This window comes from Nicotiana tabacum, chromosome 7 (assembly GCF_000715075.1).
Source record: "Nicotiana tabacum cultivar K326 chromosome 7, ASM71507v2, whole genome shotgun sequence".
Classification (NCBI taxonomy): Eukaryota; Viridiplantae; Streptophyta; class Magnoliopsida; order Solanales; family Solanaceae; genus Nicotiana; species Nicotiana tabacum.
Genome location: NC_134086.1, coordinates 139,479,009 through 139,504,774, shown reverse-complemented (window position 1 = coordinate 139,504,774; position 25,766 = coordinate 139,479,009). Strand labels below are relative to the sequence as shown.

General features: G+C 38.2%; 2 protein-coding genes across 2 annotated transcripts; one reads left to right on the top strand and one right to left on the bottom strand.

The window, feature by feature from the left end:
- Positions 1-234: 234 nt before the first annotated feature.
- On the bottom strand, positions 235-20,035 carry LOC107828476 (mediator of RNA polymerase II transcription subunit 14-like). The gene is made up of 8 exons (XM_075217720.1): positions 19,520-20,035; positions 11,629-12,708; positions 9,979-10,076; positions 7,268-7,442; positions 5,407-6,346; positions 4,222-5,243; positions 2,819-3,891; positions 235-1,655 (listed from the first exon to the last, which is right to left on the bottom strand). The coding sequence occupies exons 1-8, from the start codon at positions 19,727-19,729 to the stop codon at positions 857-859; spliced, it is 5,397 nt and encodes a 1,798-aa protein (XP_075073821.1). The 5' UTR covers positions 19,730-20,035; the 3' UTR covers positions 235-856.
- A 2,317-nt stretch (positions 20,036-22,352) lies between these two features.
- On the top strand, positions 22,353-24,654 carry LOC142162328 (uncharacterized). Its single transcript, XM_075218670.1, has 5 exons — positions 22,353-22,685; positions 22,785-23,116; positions 23,365-24,118; positions 24,202-24,223; positions 24,335-24,654. The coding sequence occupies exons 1-5, from the start codon at positions 22,353-22,355 to the stop codon at positions 24,652-24,654; spliced, it is 1,761 nt and encodes a 586-aa protein (XP_075074771.1).
- Positions 24,655-25,766: the final 1,112 nt, after the last annotated feature.

Genomic DNA, 25,766 nt, shown 5'->3' with positions numbered 1-25,766 from the left:
TCATCTCCTCAATTTAGCAGAGACAGTAACACTTTTACATCATGCAGACAGTACATAGCCAATCCTTCTCTAACTGCTTTTACACCACACATGAACCAGCAAACTCAATTTTTTCATCCACCCAACTCTATAAATAAAGCCTACCAAATAAATTATCTTTTCTACAATTAAACTAAAACTACTACCCCTCAACTCCAAACTAATTACAACTGTGAGTATGAATTCCGTACCATAAGGGAAAAAGAAGAGTCTATAAATGTGTAATTGTTCTATTACAGTAGAGAAACACTACGTTGGCTTCCAGTGTTGGTATTCCAGAACAATATGCGCTCCAGAACAATACCACAATAGGAAAAATGTTACAAAATTTTATGCATGTTGTTCCAGGAGTAACCCCCCCCCCTCCCCAAAAGAACTTGGCAATGCATAGGTCAACGAGAAACAAATTGCTACTTACAAGATTTCAGAAAGAAAATAAATGATCCTTCACAAGCCACAATTTACAACAAAAGGGATATGCGGATTCCTTCTATCCTTCTAATAGTGGTCAAGCTTATCTTGTTTGACCATCCAGAACAGATCTTTGCACACCATCAAAGATCCGTACCATTCCAGCTAGTTTTGTATCAATCTATATTACCTGTACAAGGGGATAAACTCATTGCGTTAGCCACTGCAAGCCCGCATATACCCAGAAAAAGAAACCTACTTTACATCCCAGCTAAATCCCAACTGGTGAGCTCACGTGCTAATCAGCAGTTGCTGGTTCTTCCGGTTACATCTGCTGGGGAATTTTTCAGGATAGTCAGCACTACATATACGTACTGTTTAGAGCTACGTCCGTGTAACATCTGTTTCACGATCCAATGCCTGCAGCAACACCACCACCATCCCTCAGCCCCTGAAGGTACGCATGCAGTGTTCTCTGAACACTGTCTGCAACAACCCTTAACCTTCCCTGATTGGCATCACCAGCAGAATTCCCATTCACTTCTACTGTTCGAGCCACCCTTTGTTTGCATCTTTCCCAGTCATCAACCCTCAGCCAGCATGCCCGTCCACCGTGACTTCCCTCCATTCCCAGAAACAATACATTCGGGTTCTCACCAAACGCATATCTCAACCTGACAGACACACAGTAAGGCAACCACGCAGCACCACCAGCAGCGTTAATATGAGGTATGTGTGCATGATCAAGAACAACCGTCAGCGCAAAATCGACAGAATTATGAGCCCGATCATAGTGAATGTTGCTTTTGGAAGCAGATGTATTTTCTGAGCTACCATCAATACTACATCCAGCATGATTCTCAAGACACAATTCAATACGGGATTTTTGTGTAGGGACCATATCACCCCCTTGCACTTGAGACAACCCTTTCTTCCATGCAATGAGTTTCAGGAATTCTCTCAAAACTGAAATAGGTAACGTCAAAAGTGTAATGAATGATGCAACACGAGAAGCGTCATATGGCTCTGATGCAACACGGCGGCTGAAGTAATCACATATTTCTCCTATTTCGGCTTGTGTTAATTCCTCTTGGGCACTTCCGGGATTTTGCTGCTGCTGCTGTTGCGACTGATGAAACCTCTTGACACTAATAACTTGCAGGAGAAGCTGAACCCTGTGAACACTAACAGCAAATACGTAGCCCCTGTGGCAACAACTCCTTTCAGTATAGGAACTCAAGGTCACAAAAATAATACATGCTCAAAACAACCATATAAACTAGCTAACACCCAAGCGATTGTCAGTAGAATATATTGAAGCAGCAGTGAGTTTTCTACACATAAAAGTTCACCAGCAAAAAAAAGATGGGATATAATTATTCGGATTATTCATTTAAAAAGCACCAAGCTTTCTAGCCAACAGATAAAAAGTGTTAACAGGTTAGTTTGTTTAGATACTAAGCAGATCAGGTTGTACATCAAATAGAGTATACTAAAAGAAATTATGTGAAACTAAAATGGACAAAACTCTCAGGTGAGAAATTATAAACTGGGGCTAGACGGAGTTCGGCCAGGGCATATGGTTCTAAATGGAAAAGCCAAGAGCACAAAAACCAAAAAGAAACACGGTATCATACTCTTCTTTTACAGTAAACTCGACTGACTCCTAAATATAACATTAGAAAGAGCATGAAGCCACAATAAAAACAAACCTGCAAAAGATTCGGATATTTATCCCGGGGTTATAGAATCATTTCTTGACCTCTACTAACACGCTCCAACTAAACTTGCAAGTGAAAAATTACAAGAATGTAGAGCTCTATGTCCAATAACCCCCCATATTTCTCACAACCTTGAAGAAATATTAATACCCCTAGATTGTTTCCAGCGTATAAGACACTGCACAAGCCAAGAATGTTTCTCCTATGCAACATAAGTGACATCTATTATAGACAACATAAAATTAGTAAAACAATGAAAGCTAAGTATCATTATTTGAATGACAATGAATGCATGCAAAACAATTCTAGCAGAAGCGAGAAATCAAAACCCCAGCTAAGGCAGGGGAAAACAAGGAGAACGCAAAAATGACAAGCACAACTTCAGAAAGGTTTGGAGGTTCATATAGTGAAAATTCAACACTCGTCCAATTTAGAGGATAAGTGTGAGAACTTATAGTTTGGAGGTTCTCTTCCATTGCCACATTTACATCCAATTTAGAGGACATGTGAGGATTGAGATTCTGGAGGTCCTTTCCCATTCCCAAGTTTTAAGGTTCTCTTCCATTCCCAAGTTTTCTACACTACTAAGCAGTCAGCAGGAGAATTGGACAGGGATTAAAGACAATACAGAATGATTGGAACCTTACCCCACAAAAAAGCGTAAGGCTGGCTGCTCCTGATCCAAATTCAACAATGCACCTTCATTATCCTTCAGAATTGATCCCAAAATCTCCTTCAGAAGGTCCGGTAACTGAGCAAAGAGCCACAGCACCCCAAGGTATTTTAGAATGCCTCTGAGAACCTTCTTGAGAGCAACAAGAGGAACCCATCCACCACCATACCCTCCATCATCGCCAAGGCCAATAATTGCAGTATTTAGTTCTCCTCTGACATGAGCAGGTACACCAGTACCAGGTGGTCTGCGCAAAGGCATCCCTGCATTCACCACTGCTAAGTTCGATGCTGCGGGTAGGCCATTTGCAGTACGGTTGAAACCAGTTACAGCATTTGCTGGACGAACTAATCCAGTAGAATTAGAGAGATTAGTCCTGTTCGTATTTGCAGCTGGAAGTTGTGAACCAGCATTTAAACTATTTGAGTTAGTCAATCCAACTGCTTGTTGAGAACCAGTAAAGTTAGAATCAATTCCATTCAGCTCCTGGGCAACATGTTCCATGATGAAAGGTCGAAATTGTGGACATGGCAGTGATCCTCCAACTTCTGGCCCCCCTTTAGGCGGTGTTGCTGGTTGCAACCAAACCTGATCTCCAGCAAAACACCTCATATCAACAGCAAATTTTTTCCGATAAATGATGCGAATCCAGTACGGACCACGAAGTACCACAGAGACATCTATGGGCAACAATGAGCTAGGAACAATGCCAGGACCACCTCTTCCTGCAGCTGCTGCGGCAGCTGCCAACATTGCAGCACTAGGATGGTGCGTGCCAAGTGCACCCACAGTAACTGAAACCGGATTAACTCCAGGTCCGGATGCAGGCTGATTTATGCTAGTGCTTACATTGCTTGGTAAAGATGGAACATAACTAGTCTGCTTTGCAACAGAAGACATAGGCGCTGTAACACCAGGAACACCAGAAACTGGAGCTGCTCGTGCCGGCCGCGTTGCAGCAGCAAGAGCATGCAAGGGTCCTGCAGTGAGACGGATGCAGTCCAAAAGGGATGCAACTTCAGCACCGTTGATGAAATCTTCAAGAAACTGTGAGTTCGTCAACCACAGTAAAATAGAAGTCATTATGAATTGGAACCACAACGGAATTTTTGAGGTTAAAATATGGAGAAGTCTGACAAAAGGATAAAATAAGATAGAATGTAGTGCCACCACATGCAGAATCTTTCGCAGGAATTCCATAGCTTAAACCACAATAACTGAATAACATAACCAACCAAAGTATAGATTCAAGCTCTCAAGAAAACTCCAATTATAGGATCATATGCATTTTAAGGCTCATTGTATTGCAGACAAGGAAAAAAAGAAAGGACAGGAGAAAAACAGCACATGTTATACGTAATAACACGGAAAGCAAACCTTTGTATGTGGCCAAAGCTGATCAGGTGAAACATGCATTGTGCAGCCCTCTTTACCCGATTCCCATTCAACCACGAAGCGAGCAAGTACCCCAGAACCGAAGCTGAACCACAGACTCATCAGACCTACTGCCTCAATTCTGAATTGCTTTCTCATCTGTTCGGAAATTCTATCAGTTGCATCAGAAGCGCCTTTAATTGCAGCCAGCGCTTTATTTTCAGAATTTGCATTACTATCTTCAAACTTTTCATCAGCCCTAGCACCAAGCAATTTTCGCATTCCACGAGCAAATGTTCGAGCATTAGATAGCCTTTGGATATCAGCCACTAGCTTCTTTATACTATCAGCATTAACTGAATAATAGCTCAACACAACACCTTCAGAATCATAACGAATATGAGAGTCTGCATCAGATGTATTGGCAATCCGAACACCAGAACCCCATGGAGTACTATTGCTTCCTTTCTGAAGCTCCCACAAGTCCTGGAAGTGCTGGTCATTAATTTTCACATCCCAATACATACTTCCAGGTCTACCTAGCCGCAAGCATATATGCTGCCATGCATCATCTCTGGCAAATGGAACTCGGAACCATAAGTTTGAGGATGCACTTCTAAGACCCACTTCTTCGACATATGGGATTTCAAGTGCCTCCATCTGACTCGTAAGCCGGGCATGTTTGATACAAAGTGAGCAATGCCTGACTACATGCAGAAGGGAAGAAACATATATACTAGAAGGTGCATTCCCTTTATTAGCTTCAGCGATAAGACTGCCATAGCTATACTCTTCAGCTTTACCAGAAATATCTGAAGAAATAAGCATCAGTGACTTAGGTAAATGAGTGCCAGCAGACTCCACAAGTTTCCTTCGCTTATATGATCCTTCATTGGACTCCATTGCTTGAAGTGATGGAAGTGAATCCAACAAATCTGACAATGTACGCTTCCTTGGTAAAATGTTATATCTGGAAGCTGCATCTTGCTCTGACTGGGGACATGTTGCTGAATCTATTGCTTGGGCTGGCAAAAAAAAGGAAATGCAATTTTGAGACACGTGCATCAAAAATAAACATGCCCACTGAGCATTTAAAAAAATGGATGGTAAGAGCTATAACAGATAGATGTAACATACACAATGGTGTAAATATATATAAACAACAATCTCAGAGGTTATTTGACTTACATCCAGGACTTAAAACCAATGAGTTAGACTCAGAAGTCCTGAAACCAACCGGTACAGTTCCCGCAGCGGAGTTTCTTGGAGCACTAGCTTTTCCACTTAATGCAGAAGCTGGGGGGCAAGCTCGTTGTGGTGGAGATAGGAGTCGAGCTGGTCGGTTTGTAGATACAGTCAGCTGGTCTTCATCCAATGACGTATAAGATCCAGCTCCTGCAGAATGAGGTGATCTGAGAGAAGTCAAATCTTGCTCAGACTTTGAAGCTGTCAACTTTTTCACAGTTTGACTCCTTCCTGGAGCCGTGGCTAATGATCCAGCCGAACCTGACTGTATCACGCCCTTGTACATGGAGCTACTGTAGTTTCCTGTTCCCCGATCCCACTTAGGGGACAGTGTTCCAACTTTAAGACTCTGATAATTTGCAACACCAGAGCCCAAATGAGATGCAGGAGAAGCACCAAATGTTGACGGGGGAATTTGACCGGAGAAAGAAGGGACAGAGGACCCTTTCTCAAGTTCGAATATTTCATCAACAATAGAACAAAATGTTGATGGCGCACTGGAAGAAACTATAGATCCTTCCAAGCTGAAATCAGCAAGAAGACTATTTTCAGATGTTTGGTGACTGCCACCATCACTAGGTAAAATTGATAGCAGTTTCTTGCTGTTGAGAAGACTCAAATTGAGCTCGTCCTCACATATCTGCATCCTACCGATGTCAACAGTTTTTACACGAACCACGTTGCTCAGATCAACAAGAGATTGAGCTTTTTCTGGTGTATCTGACTGACTTTCTAGCAATTTGAACACAGGTTTGAAATCTTTGTCAAGTTCCATCAGCAAAAAGTATGAGCTTCCACATTCAGGAAAACCCATAAGCAACAAATTTATACCACAAGAAATGCTCTTTGGCACCTTAACTGCTGCAGACCCATGTTCAAAGACCTGTGGATATATATCAGATAATCATTAAAAAAACTCATCAAATAACCAGTAAAGAAGCTAAATGATTTCTAATTGAACTCCTAAATGCAGACACCAAAATTTTGATCCAGCCAATGCATCTTAATTACATATGCGACAAGATAAGAAGATCAAACAAAATGCTCTAGAAAGTACAATATTCCTGATAAAATGGCAATTCATAATCAAGCTATGGGAGAAGTAAAGCCATGTCAAGGCAAACTGGCTTCCTCTCTCAGATTAACACGAGGAAGTGGAAAGAGGAGAGAAATTTTTAAATATATTTTTAGTAGGGAGGTTTGACCATCTGGTCGGATAATCAGAGACAATAGTGAGAAGCACGGAGAAGGTTTAGAATATCACAGTTGGTGTGAAGGTCTCCTTGGCCGGAGACAATTTCATCAAAGTCAAGGCAGTACGAGTCTAAAAGAAGGATCTAACAGACTGGGAGGAAAAAAGAATATGGTGTTCATAAATATATGAGGGAGGCCCACCATTACACCTTTGGTGCACATATTTGTTCTGGAAAAATGAGAGAGCATGGTGATCTTCTCGACACTGACATTCAGAGATAAGATGTGAACAATGTACCCAAGGCCCAAGGGTGAACCTAGCAGTTGATGTAATCTTATTAATAAAAAAATTTTATATCGATAATCTTACTAATAAAGTGTAACAATAACTACACGTCCACGCAACTAATGCTTAAGGACAACCTAAATGAAGTTAATACTAATCCTGAATGTTAAAGGAAACCAACTGCATAAAAATACAAGACAAAGGAATACTGAATATAACAACCAGTAAAGCATCTAAAATAAGAAGCCTTCGCTCTCCAAATGGATAAACAGAATAATCTAATAGCCAAAAGACAAGGAAAAAGGAGAAAAGATCCGTTCATACCTCAAGACCTAAGAACCTCCCAATGCACGCAAACAAATGTAAAATGCTTTTGCTTCTCAAGCTAATAAAAGCGTCAGCTGCTGACATACTTCTCTGGTTTAGGGCTTCTTCACACTCAACAACCACTAATGATGATATAATATTCTTGGAAGAGTGAAGAATGAAGTGGCCATTCCTGGAATATGAGAAAAATTAAGACTTGCGCAGGAAAAATTAGCATTTTAATTCTTGTTTCCTGGCCAGGTTTCTCAAAGAGAGATCCAGACAACGGTGTTCTCAAAGAATGACGCAAACATCAGAAGCACTTATAACCGTATAGAATCTCCAAAAGGAGGTATTTCTTGTCCTATTATTTGATTGATTTGCTCCTTGGTCAAATTATAGGCAATCAGGTAGAATATTTTAACAATATGTGGGATTTCTGCAAATATTGCAATGAACAATCAACATACAATGTTGAGTAGAAGAGCATCCTAAAAATATATACATGCATATTTTCAATACACTTCGCAAAGTAAAGGCTTCTCTAAGTTATGTTGCTCGGACTCTCCAAAAATATCAAGAGGTGCGTGTCGGATCCTCCAAAAGCAGCTCATTTTTGGAGGATCTGACACGGGTGGGGCATTTTGGAGAGTCCACGCAACTTAGTCTCTAAGCAAATCAGTTTCCTATTTTTTCTTTCCCTTAAATGCCCTTACTATCTCATTATAGTGGGAGCTTTTCGGTCTTCTTTTCCAAAAGCCAAACCAGTGTTAATAAAAGTCATTTATAACACTCTAAGAAGTGTGGGCTTCAAATAATGATGTGTCATCGGTTCATTGAGTCTCAACTTTAAGGAATTGGCTTAATATCGGCATTATTGTATATTGGATGTTGAATTTAGTTAGTACTTAATTACAAAATTATTCTAGTACAAACTTCATGAATATTTGGTATTTATGGTTTTTTGTATATTGTGTACATCGCTTCACTCTTTTAGTTTCAAGCCCCATGGACCTTGTCGCTTTTTTGTGCTTGTCACCTTTTAAAAGATTGAGCTTCTCAGTCAGTCAGTCTCCCCCCCCCCCCCACACACACACACACACAAAAACCCCTCCCCGCCTCTCTCTCAATGCTTAAGTGCAATCACCCAGGCGTTACGGCACATACTTCATCACCAAGACGTTGTTCTGAAGAGGCAGCACTAAACAATAAGAAATTTTTTTAATTCCTTTGTCCATACAATTGTGATTCGTGTTTGTAGTCGTTATTCTTGAAATATGTATGTGCTTTTTATTTAGCTTCATTTGCGCCTTTCTTTACAAAAGGAAGGAAAGCATCACTTTTTTTATAGGTTTAGGGTTTAGAGTTTCTTCACAAGCTGATATTCAAAAACCCTACTGTATCATTCAAATTGAAAATTAAGCATGGACGAAGAGAAGCTTTCAAGATGGGTTTCATGGGCTGATGTTATTTGTCCATGCTTTCTATGAAATAAATATAGTTTCCTGTCCCACTAAATCCCATGTCAAAGTTGATCCCAGATGACCCATAATGTCTTTTTGACAAGCTATTGTGGTTTGACTTTAGGTTTAATGGATTTATCAGTTCTCTGTGTTTTGCTCTAGTATCACAGTTGACGAGGCAGAGAGGGAAAGAAGAGAAGCAGAAGGACAATTGAGATTAGTTTTTGGGAAAAGTCAAAATAGCCCCTCCGATGATTAACGTATTGTTTTTTATTAACAGCATCTTCGGGCAAGCTTGCGGTGCACTTCGACTAAACTTAGGCATCAAGTACTTGTTACATTTTACCGACAAAGGTATCGAGTAACTCTACTCACCAAGGCTTAGACAAGTGGTAAGAAATCATCAAGTGATTTTTGCCTCTGCTAGGATTTGAATCCTGATCTCCAAGGTTTGCACCCACTTCATTGACCACTAGCCACAACCTTGGATATTGCCCTACTATAAATATATTATTACATTGTTTTTTTATGAAGTTATATTATTATATTGTTAGCGTGCTGGTATGGCTATTTAAAAGAATATGTCAACCTCCATCTCAAAAAGAAAAGGTCAACCTGTCATTTCACAAACCGATTTAGATAAGGAAACATCAACAATTGAAACTTTTCTTCTTTCGGCGTTTTCCATGTGCAAACCACAGAAAAACATCATTGGTCCTTTCAAACAATAACCTTTCTGCCCTTCATCCTCAACTAAAAGTTGGTCCTCGGCATTCTGCACCCATGGGCATATGGCTTGGCAGGCCTTCCATTTCTACCGCAGCTTCATAGGCATTGCCCTGTTAACCAATCAGCTGTTTGGACAGGTAAAGATGGAGGGAAGATGAATAACGAGCTGGGATCAGTTTTGGTTCCTTTTCCTGCAGAGAAGGGGTGGCTTCGCAAGAGGAAGAGCAAACTTGAGGTGCAGTTATGTTTTTTCAGGTGACAAAATATATGGCTGACCCAAGAAAAAGATTATCAGAGACTTGGCTTGAAATAGTGCCAGGGTTGTTCAAAGAAGTCCAGTGTTGCAATTGGTTTCCCAATCTTAATAGAAGATAAGGATTCCAACCCTTGTCTCACCAATGCTCATTTTGATTTCAAGCCAATACTTGGTGGCACATGATTAGAGCACAGATACCAGCAATTTCCATGTTCGTTATAGAAAAAAGTTTAAAAACCAGCTGAAATCAGCTTCCAACAATAAAAAAAAAAGGAAATAACCTTATGTTTATTGCAAGGGTGAAAAATGATGAACCAAAGGCACGTACACGCAGGACTTCCTGGCCCTGATACTCCCTGCTGTCAAACTTGTTATCCTTCTGCAAAGATAAAGCAGTTGGTCAGAAGAAAAGAACGAAAAAGTTAATCATGCAGTATAGTACCAGGAAGTCAAGACTGGAATAGGAGACCTTTCAGGAAAGATTATAAGTGTACTTCCTGACTTATAAATAGCATCAGACCTCAGCTTGGTTGTCTTAAGACATCATACAACTTTATTAACATATGAAAAATGGATCCACCAATAATAACATCAAAGTCGGTCCCATGTCCAGAATTAAGAAGCAGTGGCAGCACTTTAACATGAAAAAGAAGAAAAACTCTGAAATCTCCATATTTTGGTTTTCGGTAGAGATGATAGTTCGAACGATAATATGACTCTTTCCATAATCGTAATTGGGCTGCTTCACTATTGCATTTTTGGTAACTATGTATGCTCTTTGAAAATAAATTAAAATTAACGACAAAGGAGACTGCTATCTATTATCTTCTTTTTTCAAAAACTGGAACCAATATCTGCTGATCTATTATCTTATGTACAAGAATGCAGAATTCACTGTTTGCTAGTCTAATAGTATGTCATATCAACAAAGGAATAATTCTATTAGCGAAAAACAACGAAACTGACCTTTGCATACGAATTGTCTACAGTGTCAATAAGTAGACCTTTTTTATGAAGATTGTCATTCAGTAGATGTCACTTACCAAAAAGAAATGTCAACAAGTAGACCTTAACACGCCTTATCTGGGTGGATGAAAAGAACGCCTCCCCTCATATCTCCAACAACTTATCGTTAGGCCTCACCACACATTGGTTGGTATAAAGAGACCTCAATAGTTGGAGCCATGTTTAATACTTTTTTTTGATGAAGTAAGTGAGTATTATTATCAAAAGGCATCAAGAAGGTGCAGATGTTACAAAGAAACAGAAAGTATCAGCCCAGAAATGTGAACAAAAGCTCTATCATAAGACTAAGGAGCTATTCTAAGTTTGCCCCTAGTTTTTCAAAAGTGAATAGTACATAGCACGGCAATTTAAGCACTTGATCCCCCCAACACAACCACACAAGCTATACTTGAAGATTTTTATGACCACATTCTTTTTCTAGCTTTTAGATCCCATGAGCAATAACACATAAAGCAGCCTAAATGAAAGACGACTGTAGCCTAAATGAAACAGAACTCTATCTAAATTTTCTAAGCATATCTGGACAACTGGCAAGTTCTTTCTTATATAACTGCCAGAAAATTCTAACTGAGATTCTTAACTTTTTCTTCCCTGAATGCCCTTGTATCGCTAATTCTCTAACATCCTTAAATTCTTTATTATCAAGAGTCCATCAGTTATCACAACTCTACTCATCAGACTTCTACTGCAGAAAACAGACAACATAATGATAAAAACAACTAGAGATTGACTTGAACTGTTTCACCCTCGCTAACCCGTACGGCAATTTCTTTTTAGCTTAGTGGTCAAGAGAGAATAGATCTTTAAACAACATGAGTATATGACATAGATAGTTTCTCTAACATGGAACTTATGACTTGCATGAGTTCTCAAAATTTCCAAGAGATATATTTAAAATAACTAACCTTCCGAGAATCAGCAAGCATATCTTCTACATGGCACTGAAGCTGAACATCGCCAGGAACTCTACAGATCTGACCATTTTTCTCGAGTTCTTTATAAATCTCTAGCAAACGAGTATAGCGATTACAGCATATAACCCTAAGCAGCAACTTCTCAACGTCAATACAACTCTGGTCAAGGGAAAATTCCGCTTCTTTTCCTGTCAGAGGATCAATGACAAATGTGCTATGAAGACACTTAATTCGCAGATCCAGTCCAGGTTCAATTTTTATAAATGGGCATGTTCCAATTTCGGATGTGCTGGAGTTTTTATCCAAATCCAACCAATACAAAATCTTCAGCCCAGGAGTACGCAAACTAGCAGAATCAGACTCCCCATCTTGTGATATTTGTGCGGAGCCAGAACTGCCACCCTGTCCAGTACTACCATCAGATATGAGCTCAAAACGAATAGCATCTTTCCACCTTCCATGACGAAGTGTCTGCACTTGCCTTATGACAGTGTCCATAACAAGTGCCACACAAAGTTCATGCAGGATGGAGTATAAGGTCATAAATGGATTGTCTGCAGCAGCCATCCTGCGTTCCAAATCATCACCAAGAGCATGCCGCCGAAAGTCATCCAGCTTCATAGGGCCACTTCTCTCACCGACAAGCAGCTCCATATGTAATATCCTCCACATTGACAGGTGTCCTCGGTAACCAAGGGTAACTAGAACCTTAAATTCTCCATCCACGCGAAGCAGAACAGTACCGTCAGAAACTTTGACTTCAGTAATGTCCTTAGGAAGTGAAACCTCAAGGAGTTTAGACCTAACAAGTGCGTCTAACTTCTTTAATGCTGGTTTTTGTTGGTTATCATTTAATACGCTCTGCAAGCCCACATCTTCTATACATTTTGGCAAACGCTCATAACTTCCAGTAAGAAGAACTTCAACAGCCGAAGGAACATCATAAATGGGAGCACGAGCTTGTTGTAGTCCTTCATGCATAAAAAATAATGAGTCTGCAGCTTGGGTGAAACATGTCTCATGACTAGATAAAGTTGATGCAAGTTGCTGACAATATTGTATCAAGGGGACCTGCAAACCAAAAAATTGGAATGGTAAAAGAGATTTAGTTACGGAGTATGAACTGCAGTCGCTAAGGATTGATGATAAAGTATATAGGGCCAACCATTAATCCCAAAGCTCCAGGAAGATTTGGCAAACATATTTCTACTGTCATCTATATACTGAATATAACACAAGTGAATCGTTCCTTTCAGAGAAGACAGATGAAGACATGAAAGGGGAAAAAAGACATGAAGACAAACATTATACTTACCAACATATACCTCGAAAGAGTTTATAAATCTAAGATTAGAGGATCAAATGACTCGTAGAAAGCTGTTTGAAGCATGACCTGCAGGCAACTCACTGCCCTTTTGGTATGATAAAAGTTTTCGAAGAAGCACCATGCTGTGAGGCTGCATAATGTCCTGAGTAGAAGCAAAAGGTCTTGAGAGACGCAAAAGTGATGTGCACCTTTTGAAGAACAAAAAGTTCCTTTGGTGTTTGATGATTGACAATGTTGATTTTATACGTGAATGGTTTTCTCCAAATAAAGATGAGAGCTTAAAACCCTTTTCTAGGTCCTTTTGCTCTGTGAATAGACAATAAGCTTTTCAGGTCATATAAAGCGGACCCGTTCACATTTTCCTAGTGGAGCTCTTTTTAGAGGGTAGCCATCTCTTCTACAATTACCTACAGGTAAAAGATCCAGTTCAAACCCATGACTAGGGTGGGCATAACAGAACTACAGAAGAAACCGACCAAACCAGACTTTTTCCATTTCGGTTTTTTGTCCGTTTTCAGCTTTGATGTTCAAATTTTCGGTTAATCAGTTTGGGGTTTGTCGGCTTTTAACATTTGGTACTTTAGTTAATCAAAAAACCGAAATTACGTATTGTCCCATTTGACCCTTAATCCTTTCATCAGTCCACCACAACAGAAAAGTTCAGTTGTCCACCCCTAAACATGATCATTGGCACATAAATTTGCTACCTTAGGAACACAACCAGATGCCCCCCCCCCCCCAAAACCCCCAACTCTTTACATGAATATAGGCAATCTGTCAGCAATTAGTGTACAAATGCCCGAACCCCGAGGAAAAACATGGGTACATTAAGGGTGCTCCATGCATCCCTAATCACCTTTCTACTGTTCCCTGCATCAGTAGAGAGTACTAGAAAACTAACAAACAACCTGTTGGCACTAATTGGACAGAGCATTAATCAATCTTAAAACTTTGAAGCTGTCCTCAACATTTTTTTTTGGCAATGTCCTCGACATTCACTATAACTATAATTTCCACTTTAACTGTCTCAATTTCAAATTTTAAATTACTCCTCAAGATCCATCTTTTCCCATTCCAATCAACAAATTCCATAAGAAAAAACATATAAACAAAAAAAACAAAAATATTAGAGCAAACTCTTCTCTCTTCTCTCTCAGCGCACGATAGCGTGCTCTTGCTAACGTACACTGGCCAGCAATGGGGAGGGGTAGACCAAAGAGAAATGCAGTCACGATTCATCGGGTGGAGTCTATGGGAACTAGTAACAACACTCAAAGCATTGGAGCTCAGAATTCTCAGATCGAAGTGAAGAGAAAACACCAATGGAATAGTGGCCACCATTATCAGCTACGAAGGAAGGTATGAAAACACCTCCTACTATGAATATTGTACCGGTAATTGCGAGTGAGAAGACAACAACTGGAAATCAGTTGACAGAGATTAACCCTAAATCAAAGCAAATTGACATGCATGTGAGTAATCCAGTAGCAATTGCTGAAAATTTGGGGGAAATTAAGGGCAAGGAGGACACTGCTAAAAGACAAGACGAAGTAATTACTGAGAATGCAGAACCGGATCAAAAGAAGTAGGCAAACTTGTTTATAGGTAACAGGATGGCGGCGAAAGGAATGGATCTAAGCTTCATTGCACCAACCATAAAAAATGGTGAGGTAATAGTTGAACTATGCAAGGAGGAAGTGGAAGAGGAGACACAGAAGTGGAAACAAGCACTGATTCTCTATGTAGTTGGAGCCCCAACCATAGGAGCTATGGAGCGATTCATTGCTTCAGCATGGAATTTTACAACAAAACCAAAAGTTTATTTTCATAACGATGGATATTTTATTGTAAGATTTAACTCTATCAGTTGACAGAGATGAAGTTCTGTATTCTGGACCTCATATGCTAAATAACAAGCCAATTATCATGAGAGTATGGTCAGCTGATTTTGATTTCAACAAAGACGTGCTGAGGATTATTCCTGTATGGGTTAAGTATCCTAATCTCCCACTCAATTGTTGGGGAGTAAAGCCATTGAGCAGGATAAGTAGTGGATTAGGGATTCCCCTATATGGAGATGCATGTACCACTCAGTTGGATCGAATTTCCTACGCTAGAGTACTAATTGAAATGAATGTTACTAAAGATCTTCCCAAAGCTATAAAGGTAGGTAACAGATCCTAATGGGAGAGAATTTATGCAAGAGGTGGCATATGACTGGGTTCCTGAATTTTGTCACACTTGCATGCAAGTGGGACATCAGTGTAATAAAGAAGAGCAACCAACACTTAAAGCTAAAACCAAGCAGCAGAAGCAAAAACAAGAATGGCAGCCCAAAGTGATTCAGAATGACAAGGGGACTCAGCCAAATGCAATAGCCAACAGCAGTAAAGAGGTAGCAGTGCTCAATGAGGCAAAGGACAACTGTGTAAGATCACCTATGAAACTAGCAAGAGGAGAGCAGGAACATGCATGGAAAAAAGCTACAAGGAAATCAAGAGGAGCCAAGAAGATGATGTCATCAGCATGATTAATGGTTTCAACATATTGGCAGTCTGGATTACAGCTAACATATCACAGACAATTGGAAGAGGATACAAGTAGTCAGAGGAGCCAAAAAGGCGTGGAAGGAGGGACACAATCTCTATTCATTCCTGTATGAAGCTTGCTACATGGAATATTAGGGGTTTGAACAAGATCCCTAGGCAGAAAGAGGTCAAGAGGTTTATAAGAAGTAATAGAATAAATATGATAGAACTACTAGAACACAAAATAAAGGAGCAGAATGTCATACAAATAATAAGGAAAATACTCCAGGATGGGCTTGGTTTGCCAATTATTATTATGAATATAATAGTAGAGGAAGAATTTGGCTACTATGGGCTACCAATGAGATAGAGTGCTTGGAATTGGGGAAGTCCTCCCAATACATTCATACTGCAGTCCACATCAAGAGTATGAGCATGAGATTCACTTTCACTACGGTGTATGGCCTGCATACACTAGAAGATAGGAGATGCTTATGGAGTGACTTGAATGGATGGAATAATGTACAGCAGGGGCCATGGCTGATAATGGGAGACTATAATGCTATCAGATCAGGGGACGATAGACCAATTGGAAACCCTGTGCAAGAGGCTAAGATTAGGGACTTCAATGACTTCATTGAGCATAATGTTTTGACAGAAATTAGAACAAATGGAAGGAATTTCACATGGACAAATGGTCACACATACAGCAGAATAGACAGAGCCTTGGTGAATGCTGAATGGATGCTGCAAATGCCACATCTAGAAGTAAGGGTAATGGATCCAGGTTGTTCTGATCAGTCTCCCCTATGTATTATCTTTGAAGATAATGAGGATAAAGATCCCAGACCTTTTAAGTTTCTAAATCATTTAGCTGAGCATAAAGAATTCCTGGTCAAAGTTAATGAAGCCTGGCAAAGGAGTGGTGGGATAAATATCATGAAGGATGTATGGTGCAAACTGAAAAAGGTGAAGCAAGCTATGAAAGACCTGAATAAACCAGAGTATAGTGCAGTAGGTGACAAGATCAAACATTGCAGGCAGCAACTTAGTGAACTACAGGAACAAATGAGAGACTCTGGACAATCTAAAGATATGATTATAGCAGAAAAAGACACAAAGGCACAACTAGAGAAATGGCTTGGGGTGGAAGAAAGTATCATGAAACAAAAATCTAGAGTACATTGGCTGAAGTTAGGAGATACTAACACAGCTTATTTTTTTGCAAGCATGAAAAGCAGATACTCTCATAACAAAATTAAGAGTCTAATAAGGGGCAATGGGGAGATGGTGCAGGCTAAACATGAGATTAAAGAGGAAGTGCTTGGCTTCTACAAGCAGCTACTGGGATCATCAGCTGAAAACTTGCCTTCTATTAATCCAGTAGTGATGAGGGATGGATCATTGGTGAATAGACAACAACAGCTTCAATTAGTGAAAGATGTAGCTAAAGAGGAAGTATATAAGGCACTGCTAGGTATCAATGACAACAAAGCACCTGGTTGTGATGGTTTCAATGCTTTATTTTTTAAGAAAGCTTGGTCTGTGATTGGAGACAAGGTTACAGAGGCAGTGATGGAGTTCTTTACAAGTGCTAACCTCTATCAACATATCCATTGCACAACAGTTACTCTTGTGCCAAAGGTGGAAAACCCATCCAGAATCACTAAATACCGACCAATATCATGTTGCACCATCGTATACAAAATTATCTCTAAGGTGATAACCAACAGATTGCAGGGTATAATGGATGACATAGTTGATAGAAACCAATCTGCCTTTGTGCCTGGAAGACTAATAAATGACAATATAATATTGCATCATAAACTAGTTAAAGGCTATGGCAAAAAAGGTTTATCCCCAAGATGCATGCTGAAAGTTGATATGAAGAAGGCTTATGACTCTATTGAATGGGACTATATGGAGCAAGTTCTAACGAATCTGCAAATGCCAGGAAGATTTGTTCAATGGATTATGAAATGTGTGAGAAGTCCTACTCCATCATCATCAATGGGCAACATACAACTCCATTCCATGCAAAAAAAGGATTGAGACAGGGTGACCCTTTATCTCCTTACCTATTTGTATTGGCCATGGAATACTTGACTAGATTACTGAAGACACTAAAGATGAATCCAAACTTCAACTATCACCCTAAGTGAACATAGTACAGCTTAGCTTTGATGATGATCTTTTGCTTTTCTGTAGAGGTGATACTATATCTGTGCAGCTACTTTATCAATGCTTTCAAGGTTTCTCTCAAGCTTCTGGTTTAGTTGCAAATGCTGACAAGAGTTCTATCTTCTTTGGGGGAGTCAGGGATGATATTGAACAGGAAATACTGCAAGTATTAGGCTTCTCTAAAGGATCACTACCAGTGAGGTATCTGGGGGTGCCTCTGAGTACTAAAAGGCTATCATTGGTACAATGTCAACCACTGATTGAGAAGATGCTAGGGAGAATACAATCATGGACTGCCAGATTCCTGTCATATGCAGGAAGAATCCAACTGATTAAGAGTGTGCTATTCTCCATACAAGTGTTTTGGTCACAGGTGTTTATGCAGCCTAAGAAACTGATCCAACTAATAGAGAGTGTCTGCAGAAGGTTTCTATCGACGGGAGGGGTGGAGGTCACAAAAAAAACATTACTGGCTTGGGATAGATTATGCTGGCCAAAAGCAGCAGGGGGATTGAATATACTGGACATAGGCATATGGAATAAAGCAACCATCTGCAAATTGTTATGGAATTTAAGGAGGAAGAAAGATAAAATGTGGATACAATGGGTCCATCTATACTAGAAGAGATACACTACTTGGGGTGCTCAACCAAAGCAAGCATCGTGGGTGGTCCAAAAAATACTAAAAGCAAAGAAACACTTTGAGGAAGCTGGGTACTCAGAAGAAGAGGTGTTGCAAATGGAAAAATTCTCAATCAAGGCTATGTACTTGAAACTTAGAGGGGACTTTACAAAGGTAACATGGAGGAGGATGACATGCAATAATGTCGGGCTCCCTAAGTGGACATTCACACTATTCCTGGTTGCACACAGAAGATTATTAACAAGAGAAAGATTAGGGAGATGGGGTTGCTTGGAGGATACATCATGCTCACTATGCAACAGAGAAGAAGAAACTATTGACCATTTATTCTTGAAATGCTCATTTTCAACACAGGTATAGGCAGCAATGCTAGACTGGCAAGGAATACAGAGGCAGGTGATGACTTGGGAACACGAATTGGAATGGGCTGAAAGACATTACAAAGGAAGGATGGCACTAGCTGGTAGTATATACTATATATGGCAAGAGAGGAATGCACGAATATTTCAAGCAAGACAGGGGAATGCTGAAACAATTACTCGACAACTAGTACAAGAAATTCACTGTCGAGGGAACATGAAACAAAGATTGAAGGGAAGGTTATTAGAGTTAAACTACTACCCTACTGTTCATATGGATATGTAAAAACAGGTATAGTAGTTAGAAGGAACAAGAATGAGAAGTCAAGCTGAATCTGGGACTGATGTCCAGATCCGGCTAGAGAGAGAAATACTGTGTAAATATTACTTGGTAAATAAAATTGTTTAGTTACCAAAAAGAACAAAAAAAAAAAAATCAATTGCACCACTATTCTTTGAATGCACCAACAGCTTCCATAATTGCAAGTTCCAAAATCTATTTCAAGATTCATCTGTTCCCATGCCAATTCACCAATTCATTCCACGGCTACCTTTCTAGACTTCATCAAGATCCATTTTTCTCCATTCCAACTCTCAAATTTCACCGGAAGAAAACAAACACATAACCCTATTCATTCTGCCAAAACTCTTTTAATGCATCAACAGAGAGAGTGTAATTTCTCTTTTTCCCCGTTCTATTTCTCGACCACTACTCTTCCAATACATAAACAAAGGCACAAATTGGGCAAACACCACCATTATTTTAAACAAAGAGATAATAAGTGCTACTATTAAATGCATCAAAAGACAGAATGAGAGAGGGAAGAATAGAAAAGAAAGCAACCTGCTGGCACCATTTGGAGAGGACATTGAGACGGAGCATACGCTGCTGAGTCTTGACTATGTATTTCAGAATCCCAATTTTCTTCTCGGAGTCAGAGAGGTCAGAGGACTTGCACTTCTCCACCAGCTCATTTAACGTCGCGTACGACTCCTCAGCCGTCCGGCTTACCAGCGCCGAGAAATCCACCGTCTGCTGCCCTAATTCCGCCATCTCCCTAACAACCCCTTCTTCAATTAAATTCCGGCGATCCCGAATCCCAATTCCTACTTAAAGAACACCATTTTAGGAGAATTGACTGTGATTATTTTAGGGTTTTGAAAAATTGAGGAATTTAGGATCTGTATATTGTTTATTCTTGTTGGGTTGATTTTGAAGGCGCCCGAGGAGCGGTGACGCGAGTGTTTTATGATGTCCTAAATACCACTTCTGTTCTGAGCAAGGGAGACTATTCTATTTTTCTTTTGGTTTTCTTTTTATAGAAGAAGATTGGATGTCTGTGCAAGTCGAATATGGTATTCTCTTATGTGTTCGTGGAAAGAGTCCTAGAAAAGTCAAAACTGAGAAATCCTCTTAGAAAAGTACATGAAAAGAATAACATAATATATTTAGCCAAATTAAAAAGTAATTTTGTAAGCATAAAAAAATAATTCATGTTTGGCTAATCTTTTTCAATAGTTATTTTGATCGTCGCATAAACAACAATAACAACAAATCCAATAAAATCCTGCAAGTGGGGTTTGAGGAAGGTAAAGTGTAGGCAGACTTTACCCCTACCTTATGACGGTACAGAGGTTGTTTCTGAAAAACCATCGGCTCAAGAGAAATGAAAATAAAACAATAGACAAACAGTGGGCGAACGGTACAAATAGCCACTAAAAGTTGTGGCTTTTATTTTAAAGCCATTGTTTTCAATGTATTTAGACTTTAGCCACTCCTTTTAAAAAACTTATACCTGACTGAACGGAAATACCCTTCTGGTATAACTTATACCTACGCTATCAACACAAGAAGCAGTTACACAAAGAGAAGAAGCGAGCAACAACAGCAGCGGCGATCAACTGAGGACGAACCACCATTTCTCTTCCCGATTTCAAAAATACAGCAATCTAATCCAAAAAACAACATAGATAAACAATAAGTTGTAATTTCATGTGTTTCTATCAATTTTTATTTCGCTATAGTTATACTTTTTTAGATCTGTATTGATTTGATTATATATTAGATAAGAATTTGATTTTTTTTTAATTTGTGGATTGATAAATTTATAGACACCGCCTCCTATGATAATTCTGTATTCCAGACATAGTGTCTTCATTTTGGAAATTGAATTCAAAAAAATAAGAACATTATGTCCTTAACTTTGATTCTACTGGCCTCATTTTGCAAATTGAATAAAAAAACTTAAGGACAAAATGTCCTTCACTTTGTTGTTGTTCTTCTGTATACAAAATCCTGTAGCTTGAGTTTCAAATTGTATGTTTTAATTTCTGGTTCAAATGTTAAGGACTGACAGTCCTTAACTCTTAAATACATGTTTAAATGTTAAGGACTAGCAGTCTTTAACTTTTAATTCCATGTTTAAATGTTAAAGGACAGGCAGTCCTTAGCTTTTAATTTCTGGTTCAAAAGTTAAGGACTGGTAGTCCTTAACTTTTAATTCCATGTTTAAAACTTAAGGACTAGCAGTCCTTAACTTTTAATTTTAATTCCATGTTTAAATGTTAAAGGACAGACACTCCTTAGCTTTTAATTTATGGTTCAAAAGTTAAGGACTAGCAGTCCTTAAGTTTTAATTCCATGTTTAAATGTTAAGGACTGGCAGTCTTTAACTTTAATTACATGTTTAAATATTAAAGGACAGACAGTCCTTAGCTTTTCATTTCTTGTTCAAAAGTTAAGGACTGACAGTCCTTAACTTTTAATTCCATATTTAAATATTAAAGGACAGACAGTCCTTAGCTTTTAATTTCTGGTTCAAAAGTTAAGGACTGGCAGTCCTTAACTTTTAATTCCATCTTTAAAAGTTAAGGACTGGCATTCCTTAACTTTTAATTCCATGTTTAAATGTTAAGGACTAGCAGTCCTTAGCTTTTAATTTCTTGTTCAAAAGTTAAGGACTGACAGTCCTTAACTTTTAATTCCATGTTTAAAACTTAAGGACTGGCAGTCCTTAACATTTAATTCCATGTTTAAATATTAAGGACTGGCAGTTCTTAACTTTAATTACATGTTTAAATGTTAAAGGACTGGCAGTTCTTAACTTTAATTACATGTTTAAATGTTAAGGACTGGCAGTCCTTAACTTTAATTACATGTTTAAATGTTAAGGACAGACAGTCCTTATCTTGGTCTTGCACTTACAGTACACCTGTTCTTAATTCTACAAGGATTGCTTTATAACGTATGTCCTTTGTTTCCCATTCTCTTGACTTGTAGGATGGAAACAATATGCATAATAGTTGCTTTTAATGGTAGATGGACTGAAGACTATAAATATCTTGATCATCAAACAAAGCTTTTCCTAGCACCTGAGTCAATTCAGTTTGAAGATTTCGTTAAACAGATTTTTGAGCTTATTGAATTGGATAGAGAAAAGTTTGAAATAGTGATATGGTTTGATATCAACCTTGGAACAAGCAAAGGAATGCTTGTATCCAAAGATTTAGATCTTCACACATGTATAGAGTTGCTAAAAACTCATTCACTCTTCAAGAGTTGTCGTTTCATAGTTGATATTTCGGAAAGAGTTTTTGCATCAACAAGCAATGAACATGCCAACACAAAAACTCAACATGACAATCAAGAGCGATGCCAATAGATAGTTGAAGTAGATATGGTTGAAGCTCAACCATTAAATGAAGAGGTGCATCAAACATTTGATTCTATTCAAGTAGAAGGACAAAGCATTATAGAGATTGACAACGAACAAGCTTTGGGTATTCAAGTCTTAGAGAGTGCACCAGTAATTGAAGTAGATGCTGACAAAACCTGCACTCAAATAACTAAACGAAGATCAAATTTGAAACAAAAAGAATCCCCAACTACGATATTAAGAGAAAATGCTTCTTTGGATCAAATAAAAGTCGGATCAGTATTTGACAAGAAGAAGAGCATAATTAATTATTTTTCTAATGTAGCAATCAAAGGACATTTTGAATTCAAAGTTGTTAGATCAAGCTCAACAAGATATTCGTTGACATGAAATGATGATAGGTGTCGTTGGTGTGTGCGTGCTTTCAGAATTAAAGACTCAACATTATTCAAGATAGTAAAGCTTGAGAAAAAGCATGACTGCTCTGTTAACACTAGGAAAGCAGATCAAAGGCATGCTACTTCAAAGTTGATTAGTGGTTACATTATCGATAATCTTCGGGACCCAAGATTTGAAGTTACACCAGTTTTTGTCATGGCAGAGATGCAAAAATTGCATGGACTAGACATTGGATATCACAAGGCGTGGCGTGCTATTCAACATGCTTTCGCTTTAATAAGAGGAAATCCCGAAGAAAATTATGAATTATTGTGTTCATACTTGTATATGATGACAAGTAAAAACCCGGGAACTTATACTAATATAAAGATAGACGACAACAACAGGTAAACAATTTAGGACATGCTGTCTTTAGCCTTGTTAACTTTTGAGTTATAACCAGAGGTTGAGGACTGTCTATCCTTAAGTTTTGAACTTGTAATTAAAAGTTAAGGACTTCCAGTCCTTAAGTTTTGAACTTTGAAATAAAAGTTAAGGACAACATGTCCTTAACTTTATAACTTGTAAATGTAAGTTAAGGACTGACTGTCCTAAACTTCGGATATTTTAACCTTGTTTTATATTGTATTTTCAGGTTTCTTTATATGTTTTACGCATATGGATCATTGATAGCTGGTTGGAATCATTGTAGACCAGTGATTGCTATTGATGCGACTTTTTTGAAGTCAAAATATCGTGGTGTTTTAATGATTTCAGTTTCAAAAGATGCAAATAACCAAATTTTCCCACTAGCCTTTGGAATAGCAGAATCTGAAAACAATAATTCCTATGAGTGGTACTTTAGTCAGCTTCGCAATACAATTGGGAGCCGTGAGAATTTGATTTTTTTATCAGACAGGTATCAAGTTATTGCAAATGGCATTGTAAAGGTATATCCTGAAAGCCATCATGGGATTTGCATCTATCATTTGGAGCAGAACCTAAAGCGAAGAAAGGTGAAAAGTGAGGTCATAAAACTTTTCCAAAGTGCTGCAAGAGTATACAAGCGTAAGAATTTGACATATATATATATATATATATCAGATATTGCAAATGTAGATAAGAAAACTTATGACTACTTGATGGAAGAACCACCGGAAAGATGGGCACGTTCTTGTAGTCCACAAAGAAGATATGACATGCTCACAACAAACATAGTTGAGTCGATGAATTCAGTACTATTAGAAGCAAGGGAGCTGCCTATACTAAGAATGATGGATTTCATTCAAGTGAAGCTACAACATTGGTTTTATGAAATAAGAAATAAAGCAGAAGGAACACTTTATGATGTTTCTTGTTGGGTAGAGGAGGAATTGAAGAACAAAATAGATTTAGCATTTACTTTAAACGTAAGTATTATGTTTTATGTTTATATTATGATTTTGACATTTTTTAACATAATGTACTCACTTATAATTTTTCAACATTGAAGGTCTTCCTTGTTGATTCATGGCGTTCTAGAGTTGAAGAAGAAGGAATAACTTTCTTGGTGGACTTAAACAAAAGAACATGTGATTGTTTTCAATTTCAACTTGATGAATTACCATGCATACATGCAATTGCAGCTATCGAGAAGAGAAACATCAAGAAGTCTGACTTTTGTTCGCACTGGTACTTAAAGGAATCTTGGATGAAAACATATGAAAGACAAATACATCCTGTAGGACATACTGATTCATGGATTGTACCAGAGAGTGTTAAGTCACAAATTGTTAAACCTCCAGATTTCAAAGTGCCACCAGGTAGAAGGCAAAAGAAAAGGCATATTCCTGCTACCGAGCCATCAAAAATAACATTCAAATGTGGTCGTTGCAGAAGAATTGGTCATAATAGAACAACTTGTATATATTCTCCGGCACTTCCATCCATTTTCAAGAAAGCATAGAGAAGAGTAGAAATATACACTTATGTTTATCGACTCTTTTAAGTTTTTGTTATAGATTGTATTCATTATTATTCTAATTTGAGCGGATGCCTAGATTTTCAATATTTATATCTTGTTACGTTCTTTTAATTTCTTTTGAGTTCAACAATTAAAAGTTATTAACAGGAGTCAGTAAGTTCAACTTGCAATTTTGAAAACGTAATGACTTTCTGTCCTTAACTTTGAATTTCAAGTTCAAAAGTTAAGGACATGAGGTCCTTAAGTTATAGTCTCATGTTAAAAACTTAAGGACTGTCTGTCCTTAACTTTGAATTTTAAGTTCAAACGTTAAGGACATGAGGTCCTTAAGTTATAGTCCCATATTAAAAACGTAATGACTGTCTGTCCTTAACTTTGAATTTCAAGTTCAAAAGTTAAGGACATGAGGTCCTTAAGTTATAGTCCCATGTTAAAAACTTAAGGACTGTCTATCCTTAACTTTGAATTTCAAGTTCAAAAGTTAAGGATATGAGGTCCTTAAGTTATAGTCCCATGTTAAAAACTTGAGGACTGTTTGTCATTAACTACAGGAGTCCTTAAGTTTGAAATACAAGTTAAAAACTTAAGGACTGTCTGTCCTTAACTTTAAATTTTAAGTTCAAACGTTAAGGACATGAGGTCCTTAAGTTATAGTCCCATGTTAAAAACTTGAGGACTGTCAGTCCTTAACTTTGAATTTTAAGTTCAAACGTTAAGGACATAGGTCCTTAAGTTATAGTCCTATGTTAAAAACTTGAGGACTGTTTGTCCTTAACTATAGGAGTCCTTAAGTTTGAAATACAAGTTCAAAAGTTAAGGACATGAGGTCCTTAAGTTATAGTCTCATGTTCAAAACTTAAGGACTGTCGGTCCTTAACTTTGAATTTCAAGTTCAAAAGTTAAGGACATTTGGTCATTAACTTTGAATTTGAAGTTCACTTACACTTAGTCATGAACAAATACTAACAAACTCAATGGACAAATCAACAGTTGAGAGAAACAACGAAATAAATAACAAAATGCCTTGACATAACTTTTGAAATTGTAATTTTGCATAGTTGTTACAAAAAATTACGCTATGCCAACAAAACAAA

Excerpts from the sequence above, each read along its gene's own strand:
- LOC142162328 (XM_075218670.1), top strand. The coding sequence starts at position 22,353 with ATGGTTGAAGCTCAACCATTAAATGAAGAGGTGCATCAAACATTTGAT. Across the intron at positions 23,117-23,364 it reads AAGATAGACGACAACAACAG|GTTTCTTTATATGTTTTACG; the intron begins GTAAACAATTTA and ends TTGTATTTTCAG. Across the intron at positions 24,119-24,201 it reads ATTTAGCATTTACTTTAAAC|GTCTTCCTTGTTGATTCATG; the intron begins GTAAGTATTATG and ends TCAACATTGAAG.
- LOC107828476 (XM_075217720.1), bottom strand. The coding sequence starts at position 19,729 with ATGGCGGAATTAGGGCAGCAGACGGTGGATTTCTCGGCGCTGGTAAGC. Across the intron at positions 12,709-19,519 it reads TCTCCAAATGGTGCCAGCAG|GTCCCCTTGATACAATATTG; the intron begins GTTGCTTTCTTT and ends TTTGGTTTGCAG. Across the intron at positions 1,656-2,818 it reads GCCTTACGCTTTTTTGTGGG|GGGCTACGTATTTGCTGTTA; the intron begins GTAAGGTTCCAA and ends TTGTTGCCACAG.